At 53.0% G+C, this 12,833-nt stretch overlaps 1 protein-coding gene across 1 annotated transcript in view; it reads left to right on the top strand.

Annotated features, from left to right (window-relative positions):
- ercc2 (excision repair cross-complementation group 2) overlaps positions 1 to 6,597 on the top strand; it is a 51,781-nt gene extending 45,184 nt beyond the window's left edge. Inside the window, exons 19-21 of the mRNA XM_085973179.1 lie at positions 2,295 to 2,438; positions 5,567 to 5,710; positions 6,162 to 6,597. Coding sequence (XP_085829305.1) covers positions 2,295 to 2,438; positions 5,567 to 5,710; positions 6,162 to 6,254 — 381 coding nt within the window. The 3' untranslated portion in view covers positions 6,255 to 6,597. The remainder of the gene's footprint in view (positions 1 to 2,294; positions 2,439 to 5,566; positions 5,711 to 6,161) is intronic.
- Positions 6,598 to 12,833: the final 6,236 nt, after the last annotated feature.

Genomic DNA, 12,833 nt, shown 5'->3' with positions numbered 1-12,833 from the left:
ACAGCACGGGTTAGATACAGAGTAAAGCTCCCTCTACACTGCCCTTCAAACACTCCCAGGGCAGGTACAGCACGGGTTAGATACAGAGTAAAGCTCCCTCTACACTGCCCATCAAACACTCCCAGGGCAGGTACAGCACGGGTTAGATACAGAGTAAAGCTCCCTCTACACTGTCCCATCAAACACTCCCAGGGCAGGTACAGCATGGGTTAGATACAGAGTAAAGCTCCCTCTGCTACCTCAGTCCAAACCCTCTCACCCACTGTGACATTTGCTAACTTGTTGTCAGCTTTGCTCATTCGATGCTGCTTTTGCTCCTGGATCAGAAGTGTTCTGGGTTCAAGCCCCACTCCATTTTCAGTGCACGGTCTGGGCTGACACTTGGGGGGCAAAAATTCGGTATTGGCCGGGTGCAAAATTATCGCCTCCGACTGCAAAATTCGCCTCTTATCGCCCCTGGAGGTGATTTGAGCGCTAAATCAGGCGCTACACACATCTCTTAAGGCGGAAACATCATGGAGTGAGATGCTACCTCAGAACGCTACCGAAGCTCAGGCGATGTCAGTAACCCTGGAAACCAGACAGACTGACACCGTCCAGTTCTTAAAGGGGAGGGGCCATCTTGCTGACCAGCCACTCCCTGCTCATTGCAGCCTTGAATCTCGGCCTGGAGAGACCTCGAAAGCAATTGTGTTGGAAGCATTAATGGACAGGCCCAGGGAAAGAGCTCGGCGCTTAGGAACCTCAAAAGTGGTGCTGAGGGCCAAACTCCTTGGGACAGCGTTAAAACCAAAAATTTTCCCAAGAAGAAAAGGCAGGAAGCGCCCGCCTTTAAATAGCGCTCCCCCAGCCCCTTCCAACTTGAAAATATTCCCCTCTACCTGTCGTTCCTAGCGGCAGGCACTAAGGCAGGGGACGCGACTCAATATCCAGTCTGGGGCGCTACCTGGGCGTTGCATGCTTGACTGACGTCACGATATGCGGGCGCAGGAGATCGTGGCGGGAGTGTTTAGCGTCACCGCAAAAACGACTGGTCAATTTCGCGAGCGCCGCTAAAATCACCGCGCTGGGGTGCCAAGTTCCTAGCGAGGCGCTAACCAACCGAGTTTTTCCCCCTTAGTGCAGTACTGTCGGAGGTGCCACCTTATGGATGATGCATTAAAGATCCCATAGCACAAGTCGCAAGAGAGTTCTCCCAGTGTCCTGGCTAAAGGTTCTCCCTCAGCTGTTATTCATCTCATTTGCAGGGATCTTGCTGTGTATAAGTTGGTTGTTGGACTTGCCTAATACTGGGTCACCCGGCTGTCTGTCTGAGCAAGAATGGCAGGATGTGTGAGGGACCCACGAATGGGGCAGCGACCCAATCTCCGCTGGTTGGAGTCGGGGGGAGTGCTCTTGGGGGCATAAAAGCAACTACCAGCCGGGGTTTCTTCGCCCTGTCCAAACCTCGCAAGCCCTGGTTATGTGAGAACAGGCCCATGGCCTGCATGGGCTCGCTTAAACCAGGAATCGGAGCATGTTGGAGACTCAGCAAACATCTCTGACAAGAATTAGCATCCCCCAACAACAACTTGCATTTATATTGCGCCTTTAATGTAATAAGACGTCCCAAGGCTGTTCAGAGGAGCGATTATCAAACAAAATTTGACACCGAGCCACAGAAGGAGATATTAGGGCAGATGAGAGGTCGGTTTTAAGGAGGGGAGAGGCGGAGAGGTTTAGGGAGGGAATTCCAGAGCTCGGGGCCCAGGCAGCTGAAGGCACGGCCGCCAATGGTGGAGCGAAGGAAATTGGGGATGCGCAAGAGGCCAGAATGAGAGGAGCGCAGAGATCTCGGAGGGTTGTAGGGCTGGAGGAGGTGACCGAGATCTGGGAGGGTTGTAGGGCTGGAGGAGGTGACCGAGATCTGGGAGGGTTGTAGGGCTGGAGGAGGTGACCGAGATCTGGGAGAGTTGTAGGGCTGGAGGAGGTGACCGAGATCTGGGAGGGTTGTAGGGCTGGAGGAGGTGACCGAGATCTGGGAGAGTTGTAGGGCTGGAGGAGGTGACCGAGATCTGGGAGGGTTGTAGGGCTGGAGGAGGTGACCGAGATCTGGGAGAGTTGTAGGGCTGCAGGAGGTGACCGAGATCTGGGAGGGTTGTAGGGCTGGAGGAGGTGACCGAGAGGCCAAAAGGTGAGAAAGTTATGGATAAAGGAAAAGGAAAACCAGGAAGCGAAGCTCATCCTTCAAAAAACAAAATAAAAATTACCTCGATCTCCCAACTCCTCGTTAAAGGCGTCTTTTTATTCCACAGGCTCGTTTAGAATACATCCGGGATCAGTTCCAAATCCGCGAGAATGATTTCCTGACGTTCGATGCTATGAGGCACGCTGCTCAATGTGTGGGGAGAGTCATTCGAGGGAAAACTGATTACGGCCTAATGATTTTTGCAGATAAGGTAATTTGAAACCGATCTGAGTAAATATACAATTTGCCTGAAACAGTGATTACAGATCGAACTGCATTAAACCCAGATTGTGTGTCTTTTCCAGGAAAATTGTTAATTCAGCTGCAAGAGAATCCATTTCTGTGTTATTTGGATCCAAGTGTCTGGGGAGATTTGCAAATTAGTTTTTTCAGCACACTGAAAGCAGTAAAGCGTTCAAAATAATCACTCGTATCACACTGTTTCATTCTCGGGATGTGGACGTCGTTGGCAAGGCCAGCATTTATCGTCCATCCCCAGTTACCCGGAGAAGGTGTTGATGGGCCGCTTTCTTGAACCGCTGCAGTCCGTGTGGTGATGCTGTCTCCGCAAACTGACAGCGTGGAAAATCCGTGATAATAGCGCCAGTTTCAGTAAACGCAGCTTCAGTGGCTCAGCTCAGTGCCGTGCTGAGTTTGGCTGATGTCGAGTTTCAGGAGAGTGGTGTGTTGGCCCAGGATTACTTAAACCTGTAGTTCACCACCTTGAATTGCTCCCACCACAGCCTCCAGGAGTAGCCGTGCGACCTGTCTCCATGGGCTGTTACTCTGCAGCCCAGAGACCGTGTTTAACACTTCCATCCGCGTCCCCAGCTGCTGACACTAACAGATCTCGGTGTCCTCATTTAGAATTTAATCACTAATGTGGCATCAGAGTTAAGAACAACTCTTTCCAAACCCCCAGACACACGAAGATTAGCCAGAGAAATATAAACCGAGAAAGGACAGAATGCTCTGGATTCACGGGCCCGATTGCCAGTGTCACCCAGAGACAGACCTGTGCCCCAGTGTCACCCAGAGACAGACCTGTGCCCCAGTGTCACCCAGAGACAGACCTGTGCCCCAGTGTCACCCAGAGACAGACCTGTGCCCCAGTGTCACCCAGAGACAGACCTGTGCCCCAGTGTCACCCAGAGACAGACCTGTGCCCCAGTGTCACCCAGAGACAGACCTGTGCCCCAGTGTCACCCAGAGACAGACCTGTGCCCCAGTGTCACCCAGAGACAGACCTGTGCCCCAGTGTCACCCAGAGACAGACCTGTGCCCCAGTGTCACCCAGAGACAGACCTGTGCCCCAGTGTCACCCAGAGACAGACCTGTGCCCCAGTGTCACCCAGAGACAGACCTGTGCCCCAGTGTCACCCAGAGACAGACCTGTGCCCCAGTGTCACCCAGAGACAGACCTGTGCCCCAGTGTCACCCAGAGACAGACCTGTGCCCCAGTGTCACCCAGAGACAGACCTGTGCCCCAGTGTCACCCAGAGACAGACCTGTGCCCCAGTGTCACCCAGAGACAGACCTGTGCCCCAGTGTCACCCAGAGACAGACCTGTGCCCCAGTGTCACCCAGAGACAGACCTGTGCCCCAGTGTCACCCAGAGACAGACCTGTGCCCCAGTGTCACCCAGAGACAGACCTGTGCCCCAGTGTCACCCAGAGACAGACCTGTGCCCCAGTGTCACCCAGAGACAGACCTGTGCCCCAGTGTCACCCAGAGACAGACCTGTGCCCCAGTGTCACCCAGAGACAGACCTGTGCCCCAGTGTCACCCAGAGACAGACCTGTGCCCCAGTGTCACCCAGAGACAGACCTGTGCCCCAGTGTCACCCAGAGACAGACCTGTGCCCCAGTGTCACCCAGAGACAGACCTGTGCCCCAGTGTCACCCAGAGACAGACCTGTGCCCCAGTGTCACCCAGAGACAGACCTGTGCCCCAGTGTCACCCAGAGACAGACCTGTGCCCCAGTGTCACCCAGAGACAGACCTGTGCCCCAGTGTCACCCAGAGACAGACCTGTGCCCCAGTGTCACCCAGAGACAGACCTGTGCCCCAGTGTCACCCAGAGACAGACCTGTGCCCCAGTGTCACCCAGAGACAGACCTGTGCCCCAGTGTCACCCAGAGACAGACCTGTGCCCCAGTGTCACCCAGAGACAGACCTGTGCCCCAGTGTCACCCAGAGACAGACCTGTGCCCCAGTGTCACCCAGAGACAGACCTGTGCCCCAGTGTCACCCAGAGACAGACCTGTGCCCCAGTGTCACCCAGAGACAGACCTGTGCCCCAGTGTCACCCAGAGACAGACCTGTGCCCCAGTGTCACCCAGAGACAGACCTGTGCCCCAGTGTCACCCAGAGACAGACCTGTGCCCCAGTGTCACCCAGAGACAGACCTGTGCCCCAGTGTCACCCAGAGACAGACCTGTGCCCCAGTGTCACCCAGAGACAGACCTGTGCCCCAGTGTCACCCAGAGACAGACCTGTGCCCCAGTGTCACCCAGAGACAGACCTGTGCCCCAGTGTCACCCAGAGACAGACCTGTGCCCCAGTGTCACCCAGAGACAGACCTGTGCCCCAGTGTCACCCAGAGACAGACCTGTGCCCCAGTGTCACCCAGAGACAGACCTGTGCCCCAGTGTCACCCAGAGACAGACCTGTGCCCCAGTGTCACCCAGAGACAGACCTGTGCCCCAGTGTCACCCAGAGACAGACCTGTGCCCCAGTGTCACCCAGAGACAGACCTGTGCCCCAGTGTCACCCAGAGACAGACCTGTGCCCCAGTGTCACCCAGAGACAGACCTGTGCCCCAGTGTCACCCAGAGACAGACCTGTGCCCCAGTGTCACCCAGAGACAGACCTGTGCCCCAGTGCCACCCAGAGACAGACCTGTGCCCCAGTGCCACCCAGAGACAGACCTGTGCCCCAGTGCCACCCAGAGACAGACCTGCGCCCCAGTGTCTCACAGCTCAATATACTCCGCAGACACACCCCAGGTTGTCGATGGTGAGTCTGTGATGTTCTGCTGTGGGTTATTTCAGTGGATACAGATGGTTAATTCCGTGAGGCCGCTGTCCCAGTGGGTGAGGAAGTGCACTGTGCTGACTGGGGGTTACAGAGAGAGCTGTGGGCCTTGATAGTCCTGCATGCCCTCCCTGTTGAGTGTGTGGGATTGTTGAATCAGCCTTTGTATGAGCATGTGATGGACCCTGCGTACACAGTACTGAGACCCTGAGTACGGGGCGCACTGAGGGCCGGCGCACGCTCCATATTAAGAGCCTCACTGGTTGTGTCGAGTTGCCTTTGATCTAATTGTTTTCTATGGCAGCGCTTTGCTCGAGCTGATAAACGCGGGAAGCTGCCTCGCTGGATCCAGGAGTACATCACTGACGGCAACCTCAACCTCACTGTGGATGAAGCCGTACAGATATCCAAGCATTTCCTGCGACAGATGGCACAGCCCTTCCGACAGGTCGGCCACCTAACCTTCCTACATTTGTCTCTTGCTTCACTCTTAAACTTATCACTCTCTCTCTCTCTCGTCCTTCCTCTGACTCTCACCCGACCTCTCCTGCTCCTACTCTCTCTACCCTCGCTATGTGTCTCTCATTTTCTGTTTCTCGACTCTCTCCACTCTCTGTGTCTCTATCTCGCTAACTCTCTTAGTGTTGTTTGGTTGAGTGATGAATATTGGCCAGGACACCGGGGAGAGCTCCCCTGCTATTCTTCCAATAGTGGCCGCGGGATCTTTCCCATCCACCCGAGAGAGCTCGGAGAGACTCATTCGCTGTTCACCATGCCCCTGGGCTCGGACCGGGGAAGGTGCAGTGTGGTGCACAGGGTAGAAACCAACTTGGTAATTACCATTACAATTTTGATTAATTGTTTTAACATTTTATTTTTTTTCCTGTCTCCATCCCCAGGAGGATCAGTTGGGATTGTCACTGCTCTCACTCGAACAGCTGGAATCTGAGGAGATACTCACCAGGATCCAGCAGCTCTCTCACCAAGTCTGAAGGGAGAATCTGCAGGCCACCTAGTCAGATGCCAACCCAGAGCCCTGAGGAGCAGGACTTCCGACAGATTGTTGATCCAGCGCGGGCTCTTGCGTGTGAGCTGGGATTCCCATCTTTCCCTGTCTCGCTTTGTCCCAGGGTATCAGTGACCTGAGGCAGTGTCAGTGTACATTTTCACAAGTGCCCTAAGTGTGTCGATGACGTGTGTTCAGTAGGTTTGGGGGGGGAGGGGGTTGGTGGTGTTAACCTGTGCACTCCGCGGACACTGATTAACGGATTGCTTCTCGTGTCCGAGCATTGTTTGTAAAATATTACTGACTGATAAACGGTCCCTTCGACTGGTGATCGCATCTGCTCATTTCCACTCGTTGCTTTTACATTGCCTTACTATCGGCGGCTGGGGGTCAGGGACTGGGGCATGGTGATGGAGCCAGGGGTCGCGGGGTCAGGGTGACATAACATAAGAAACAGGAGCAGGAGTCGGCCATTCGGCCCCTCGAGCCTGCCCCGCCATTCAATGAGATCATGGCTGACCTGATCTTGGCCTCAACTCCACTTCCCTGCCCGCTCCCCATAACCCTCGACTCCCTTATCGTTCAAATATCTGTCAGTCTCCGCCTTGAATATATTCACTGACTGCGCCTCCACAGCTCTCTGGGGAAGAGAATTGCAAAGATTCACGATCCTCTGAGAGAAGAAATTCCTCCTCATCTCCGTCTTAAATGGGCGACCCCTTATTCTGAGACTGTGCCCCCGAGTTCTAGATTCCCCCAGGAGGGGAAACACCCTCTCGGCTTCAGCATTACAACAGTGACGACACTTCATTGACTGTAAAGCACTTTGAGACGCCCGGTGGTCGTGAAAGGCGCTATATAAATGCAAGTCTTTTTTTACCCTGTCAAGCCCCCTCAGGATCTTTTGGCCCAGAAATTGGTGTCGGGGGCTTCCCGCGGGTGCAAGCCCCCGACCTACACTTAGCTAGCGCGCCGACAGTTGAGGCCTGGCCCTGCGTGGATTTCCGCTCTGTGACCCGGTCCAGCTCCCGGCGCGCCGTGCTTGCGTGATCCAGCGGCGTAGTTAGTGCGATGCGTCAGCTGGGATCACGTGAGCACTGGGCAACCAATCGGAGGATGCAAAAGTTCATTCATGAGTTTGATAGTAAGAACTGTCAAACTCATGAAAACTCCGGGTGCCCAAAACAGTACTTAAACTTCAAATAAAAGTTAAAAAAATCCCACTAATTAAATGAACTATTAATAACTGTAAAAAAACTAATTTAAACAATTAATCAAATTTTTGAAAAAAATAATTTTTTTAAAAATCGTGTCTAAAAATACACTTACCTTACTATAAAGTCTTTAAAAATAATAAACCTGTGGAAAAAAATTTCTAACTTTAATTAATAGACCACTTATCTTTTAAAACGAAGTCCTTACGTCTGGTTTTTAAATGTGCAGAAAGTGGAGGCCTTCACTCACGGGCAAACCTGCCAAAAAACCGGAAGTTCAACGCGCTCGCGCTGCCTCGTACGTCGCACGCGTTTCACCTCTTAACCCCTTCGTTCAGGGGACCGGAAGTGCCGTTTTACCGCGCATGCGCTGTGCATGCAAGAAACCGGCACTTCCATCGGGTCCACGCGTGGGTACTCCGTCCGTACTCATGCGTTGGGACCCGAATTTCTGGGCCTATATGTTTCAATAAGATCACCTCTCATTCTTCTAAACTCCAGTGAGTATAGGCCCAACCTGCTCAACCTTTCCTCATAAGACAACCCCATTTCTCCCACACCAATCCTTGAGCCACACATTCAACGCTCTGATCTTATTGACCCTATGGCAATTTGCTCGTGGCTCAGGTAGTAATCCAGAGATTATTACCTTTGTAGTTCTGCTTTTTAAATTAGCCCCTAGCTGCTCATACTCTCTCAGCAGAACCTCTTTCTTAGTCCTACCTATGTCATTGGTACCTACGTGGACCACGACAACTGGATCCTCCCCCTCCCACGCCAAGTTCCTCTCCAGCCCGAGGAGATGTCCTTAACCCTGGCACCGGGCAATCAGCACAGCCTTCGGGACTCACGCTCTTGGCTGCAGAGAACAGTATTTATTCCCCTAACTATACTGTCCCCTACCACTACTACATTCCTTTTTACTCCCCCAACTTGAATGGCCCCCTGTACCACGGTGTTGTGGTCAGTTTGCTCATCTTCCCTGCAGTCCCTGCTCTCATCCACACAGGCTGCAAGAATCTCGTACCTGTTGGACAAGTGCAAGGGCTGAGGTTCCTCCAATGCTACCTTCTGGATCCCCATACCTGCCTCACTCGTAGTCACACCCTCCTGTCCCTGACCACGGACCAAATCTGAAGTATTTAACCTAAGGGGTGTGACTGCCTCCTGGAACAAAGTGTCCAGGTAACTTTCTCCCTGATGTATCGCAGTGTCCGAAGCTCGGACTCCAGCTCATCGACTCTGAGCTGAAGTTCCTCAAGCTGCAGACACTTACTGCAGATGTGGTCGCTGTGGATCAGACTGGTGGTCGCTGTGGATCAGACTGGTGGTCGCTGTGGATCAGACTGGTGGTCGCTGTGGATCAGACTGGTGGTCGCTGTGGATCAGACTGGTGGTCGCTGTGGATCAGACTGGTGGTCGCTGTGGATCAGACTGGTGGTCGCTGTGGATCAGACTGGTGGTCGCTGTGGATCAGACTGGTGGTCGCTGTGGATCAGACTGGTGGTCGCTGTGGATCAGACTGGTGGTCGCTGTGGATCAGACTGGGGTCCACCAGCTCCCACATGCTACAGCTGCAACACATCACCTGCCCTGCCATCTCTTGTATTTTATTTAACTAATTAGCTTTTCAAGTTTTGAAATACTCAACCGTATATATTAATAGTTTTTAATCTAGGTAATAACTTTGTTAATTTAGTTATATGCTTTAGGTCTTTGCTGTAACTTAGCCCACAGTCTTACTTAACCATAGTTGTTTATTTTTTTTATGTATCAAGCAGCACCTCTTACCCCCACCTCACCGAATTCCCTCACTCACCGAATTGCTGAGTTTGGTACTCCGTAGAACTGGACTCCGTGCGTTAGCAAAGGCCTCTTGTTTTTGTCACGGGGATGGAGCTAGCGGTTTCTCTGGCTTGTGTATAATGCCAAATCCAATGTAAGAGTTAGAATCCCAGTCACAGTTCAGTGGTGTCACAGTGATGGAGCTGGAGGCAGATCAACAAATCAATCCCACTGGGGCAAGCTGGGAAATAAATTAAAGCAGAAAAAATATTGCGGATGCTGGAAATCCGAAATAACAACAGAAAATGCTGGAAAAACTCAGCAGGCCAGGCAACATCCGTGGAGAGAGAAACAGAGTTAACGTTTCGGGTCGAAACCCTTCGTCAGGACTGAGAAAAAACACAGGCAATGAAACAGATTATAAGGCCAGTCTTGAAACCTCTTAATGTCTCTTCACTTCTCTTTTGTTCACTCATCCCCATTTCCCAGTCACCAAACTGGCCTTTTAATCTGTTCCATTTCCTGTGTTTTTTCTCAGTCCTGACGAAGGGTTTGACCTGAACTGTTAACTCTGATTCTCTCTCCACGGATGTTGCCGGGCCTGCTGAGCTTTTACAGCATCTTCTGTTGTTACTATGAAATTTATCAAACTTGACTTGCCTTTAACAAACCCCTGCTGTTGGATTCTGAGAGTTTGCCCACAACTGATGTGCGCCTAAGTGGTCTATAGTAACCTTTCTGAACAAGGGTGAGACATCAGCGACTCTGCAAACCCACAGGCCAGCTTGTGTGTTCACAGCAGTGAGTGTTTGCAAGAGGTCGGGGTTCATGTAATAAGGGTTTCTGTCACTAGGTGGCAGTGCTGCGCTCTACGGGGATTGATGGACCATTTATACAGTAAACACCACCACCTGCTGGAAGAGCTATCATACTACATGGACAACACCAAATGGAACAAAGCAACATTGCAAAGAAATAATTTGCATCTCTGCAGCGCTTTTTACGACCTCAGGACGTCCCAAAGCACGTTACAGCCAATTAAGTACTTCTAAAGTGTAGTCACTGTTGTAATGTAGGAAACGCGACAGCCAATTTGTGCACAGCAAGCTCCCACAAACAGCAATGACCAGATAATCAGTTTTAGTGATGTTGGTTGAGGGATAAATATTGGCCAGGATACCGGAGAGAACTCCCCTGCTGTTCTTCAAAATAGTGCCATGGGATCTTTTACATCCACCTGAGAGGGAAAACGGGGCCTCGGTTTAACGTCTCATTCGAAAGACAGCACCTCCGACAGTGCAGGACTCCCTCAGTACTACCTCTCCAACTGTGCAGCGCTCCTCAGTACTGCCCCTCCGACAGTGCAGCGCTCCTTCAGTACTGCCCCTCCGACAGTGCGGCGCTCCCTCAGTACTGCCCCTCCGACAGTGCGGCGCTCCCTCAGTACTGCCCCTCCGACAGTGCGGCGCTCCCTCAGTACTGCCCCTCCGACAGTGCAGCGCTCCTTCAGTACTGCCTCTCCGACAGTGCAGTACTCCCTCTGTACTGCCCCTCCGACAGTGCAGCTCCCTCGGTACTGCCCCTCCGACAGTGCAGCACACCCCCGGTACTGCCCCTCCGACAGTGCAGCACACCCCCGGTACTGCCCCTCCGACAGTGCAGCACACCCCCGGTACTGCCCCTCTGACAGTGCAGCGCTCCCTCAGTCCTGCCCCTCCGACAGTGCAGCGATCCCTCAGTACTGCCCCTCCGACAGTGCAGCGCTCCCTCAGTACTGCCCCTCCGACAGTGCGGCGCTCCCTCAGTACTGCCCCTCCGACAGTGCGGCGCTCCCTCAGTACCGCCCCTCCCGACAGTGCGGCGCTCCCTCAGTACCGCCCCTCCGACAGTGCGGCGCTCCCCCGGTACCGCCCCTCCGACAGTGCTGTGCTCCCTCGGTACCGCCCCTCCGACAGTGCTGCGCTCCCTCGGTACCGCCCCTCCGACAGTGCGGCGCTCCCTCTGTACCGCCCCTCCGACAGTGCGGCGCTCCCTCAGTACTGCCCCTCCGACAGTGCGGCGCTCCCTCAGTACTGCCCTCCAACAGTGCAGCGCTCCCTCAGTTCTGCACTGGAGTGTCTTAGGGTTAGAACCTTTATCAGAAAACAGTCAACAGCCACAAGTTTTCGGAGGAGCTGTCAGATTAATAGTTTTGCTATTCTGAATTTATTTTCCTGCTGCATTTTACAACTACTGGGTGTCCCGTGGCGTTGCCCGCGGTGTCCCGTGGCGTTGCCCGCGGTGTCCCGTGGCGTTGCCCTCGGTGTCCCGTGGCGTTGCCCGTGGCGTTGCTCTCGGTGTTCTGTGAGCTGTGGTTCTGGTTTGGGGGAATCTGCAGCTCGGGACACTCCATCTAGCGGTAGCAGGGTGCAGCTTCAAGCTTGTTTTAATTTGTTCTCGGAATTTGGGCGTCGCTGGCAAGGCCGGCATTTATTGCCCAGCCCTAATTGCCCTTGAGAAGGTGGTGGTGAGCCGCCTTCTTGAACCGCTGCAGTCCGTGTGGTGAAGGTGCTCCCACAGTGCTGTTAGGGAGAGAGTTCCAGGATTTTGACCCAGCAACAATGAAGGATCGGCCGATATATTTCTAAGTCAGGATGGGGTGTGGGAACTTGGAGGAGATGGTGATTGCTGCTCTTGTCCTTCCCCTTGGTAGAGTTTACAGGGAGGAAGATGCTGTTTGAAGTAACCTTGGTGAGTTGCTGCAGTGCAAACTGTAGATTGTACAGACTGAGCCAGAATGCAGCGGTAGTGGATAGAATGGGTATTGGCTCCAGTGGTAGGGACACTGATCAGGTGAACAGCTCTGTCCTAGATGCCATTGAACTTTTTGAGTGTTGTGGCTGCAATTGGTGAATATTCCATCACACTCCTGACTTGCCTTGTAGATGGTGGAGAGGCTTTGAGGGGTCAGGAGATGAGAATAGCCAGCCTCTGACCTGTTCTCTTGCTATAGTTTGATGCAGTTGGTCAGTAGTATCGCCAGGTTGTTGCTGACAGGGGGTGCGGGGGGTGCGATTGAAGGTCGGGGAGGTAGCTGCATTTTCTCTTGTTTGAGACGGTCATTACCTGGAACTTAAGTGGCACAAATGACTCCTGACACTTGTCAACCCAAGTCTGGTTGTTCTCTCAGTCCTGCTGTTGGTAGCATGAGCTGCTTCATTATCGGAGGAGTTGTGAATGGAGCTGAACACTGGATTGTCAGAAAACAGCCCCACTCCTGACCCTATATCGGAGGGAAGGTCATTGATGAAGCAGCTGAAGATGGTTGGGCCGAGGACACTGTCCTGAGGAACTCCTGCAGTGATGTCTTGAGGCAGCAGTGATTGGTCTCCAAAAGCCACTACAGTACCATCTTTGAGTGTAAGTAATTGTTTAACATATTTCTACCTGTATTTTGTAGAGGCATCTCTAATACTATGAATCTCTGAATGTGCCTACTGGTCGGGAAAGGCTTCTAGTAATCTGGCAGGTACCTCATGGTTAGTCTCAATAGTTACTCACTCAAAGAGCAGAGCTCAAACCATGAG

The sequence above is a fragment of the Somniosus microcephalus genome, chromosome 34 (genome assembly GCF_052327205.1).
Source record: "Somniosus microcephalus isolate GS21.2 chromosome 34, FLI_Smic_1.0, whole genome shotgun sequence".
NCBI lineage: Eukaryota > Metazoa > Chordata > Chondrichthyes > Squaliformes > Somniosidae > Somniosus > Somniosus microcephalus.
The sequence above is the reverse complement of the archived record's forward strand: the minus strand, read 5'-3'. Positions and strand labels throughout refer to the sequence as shown.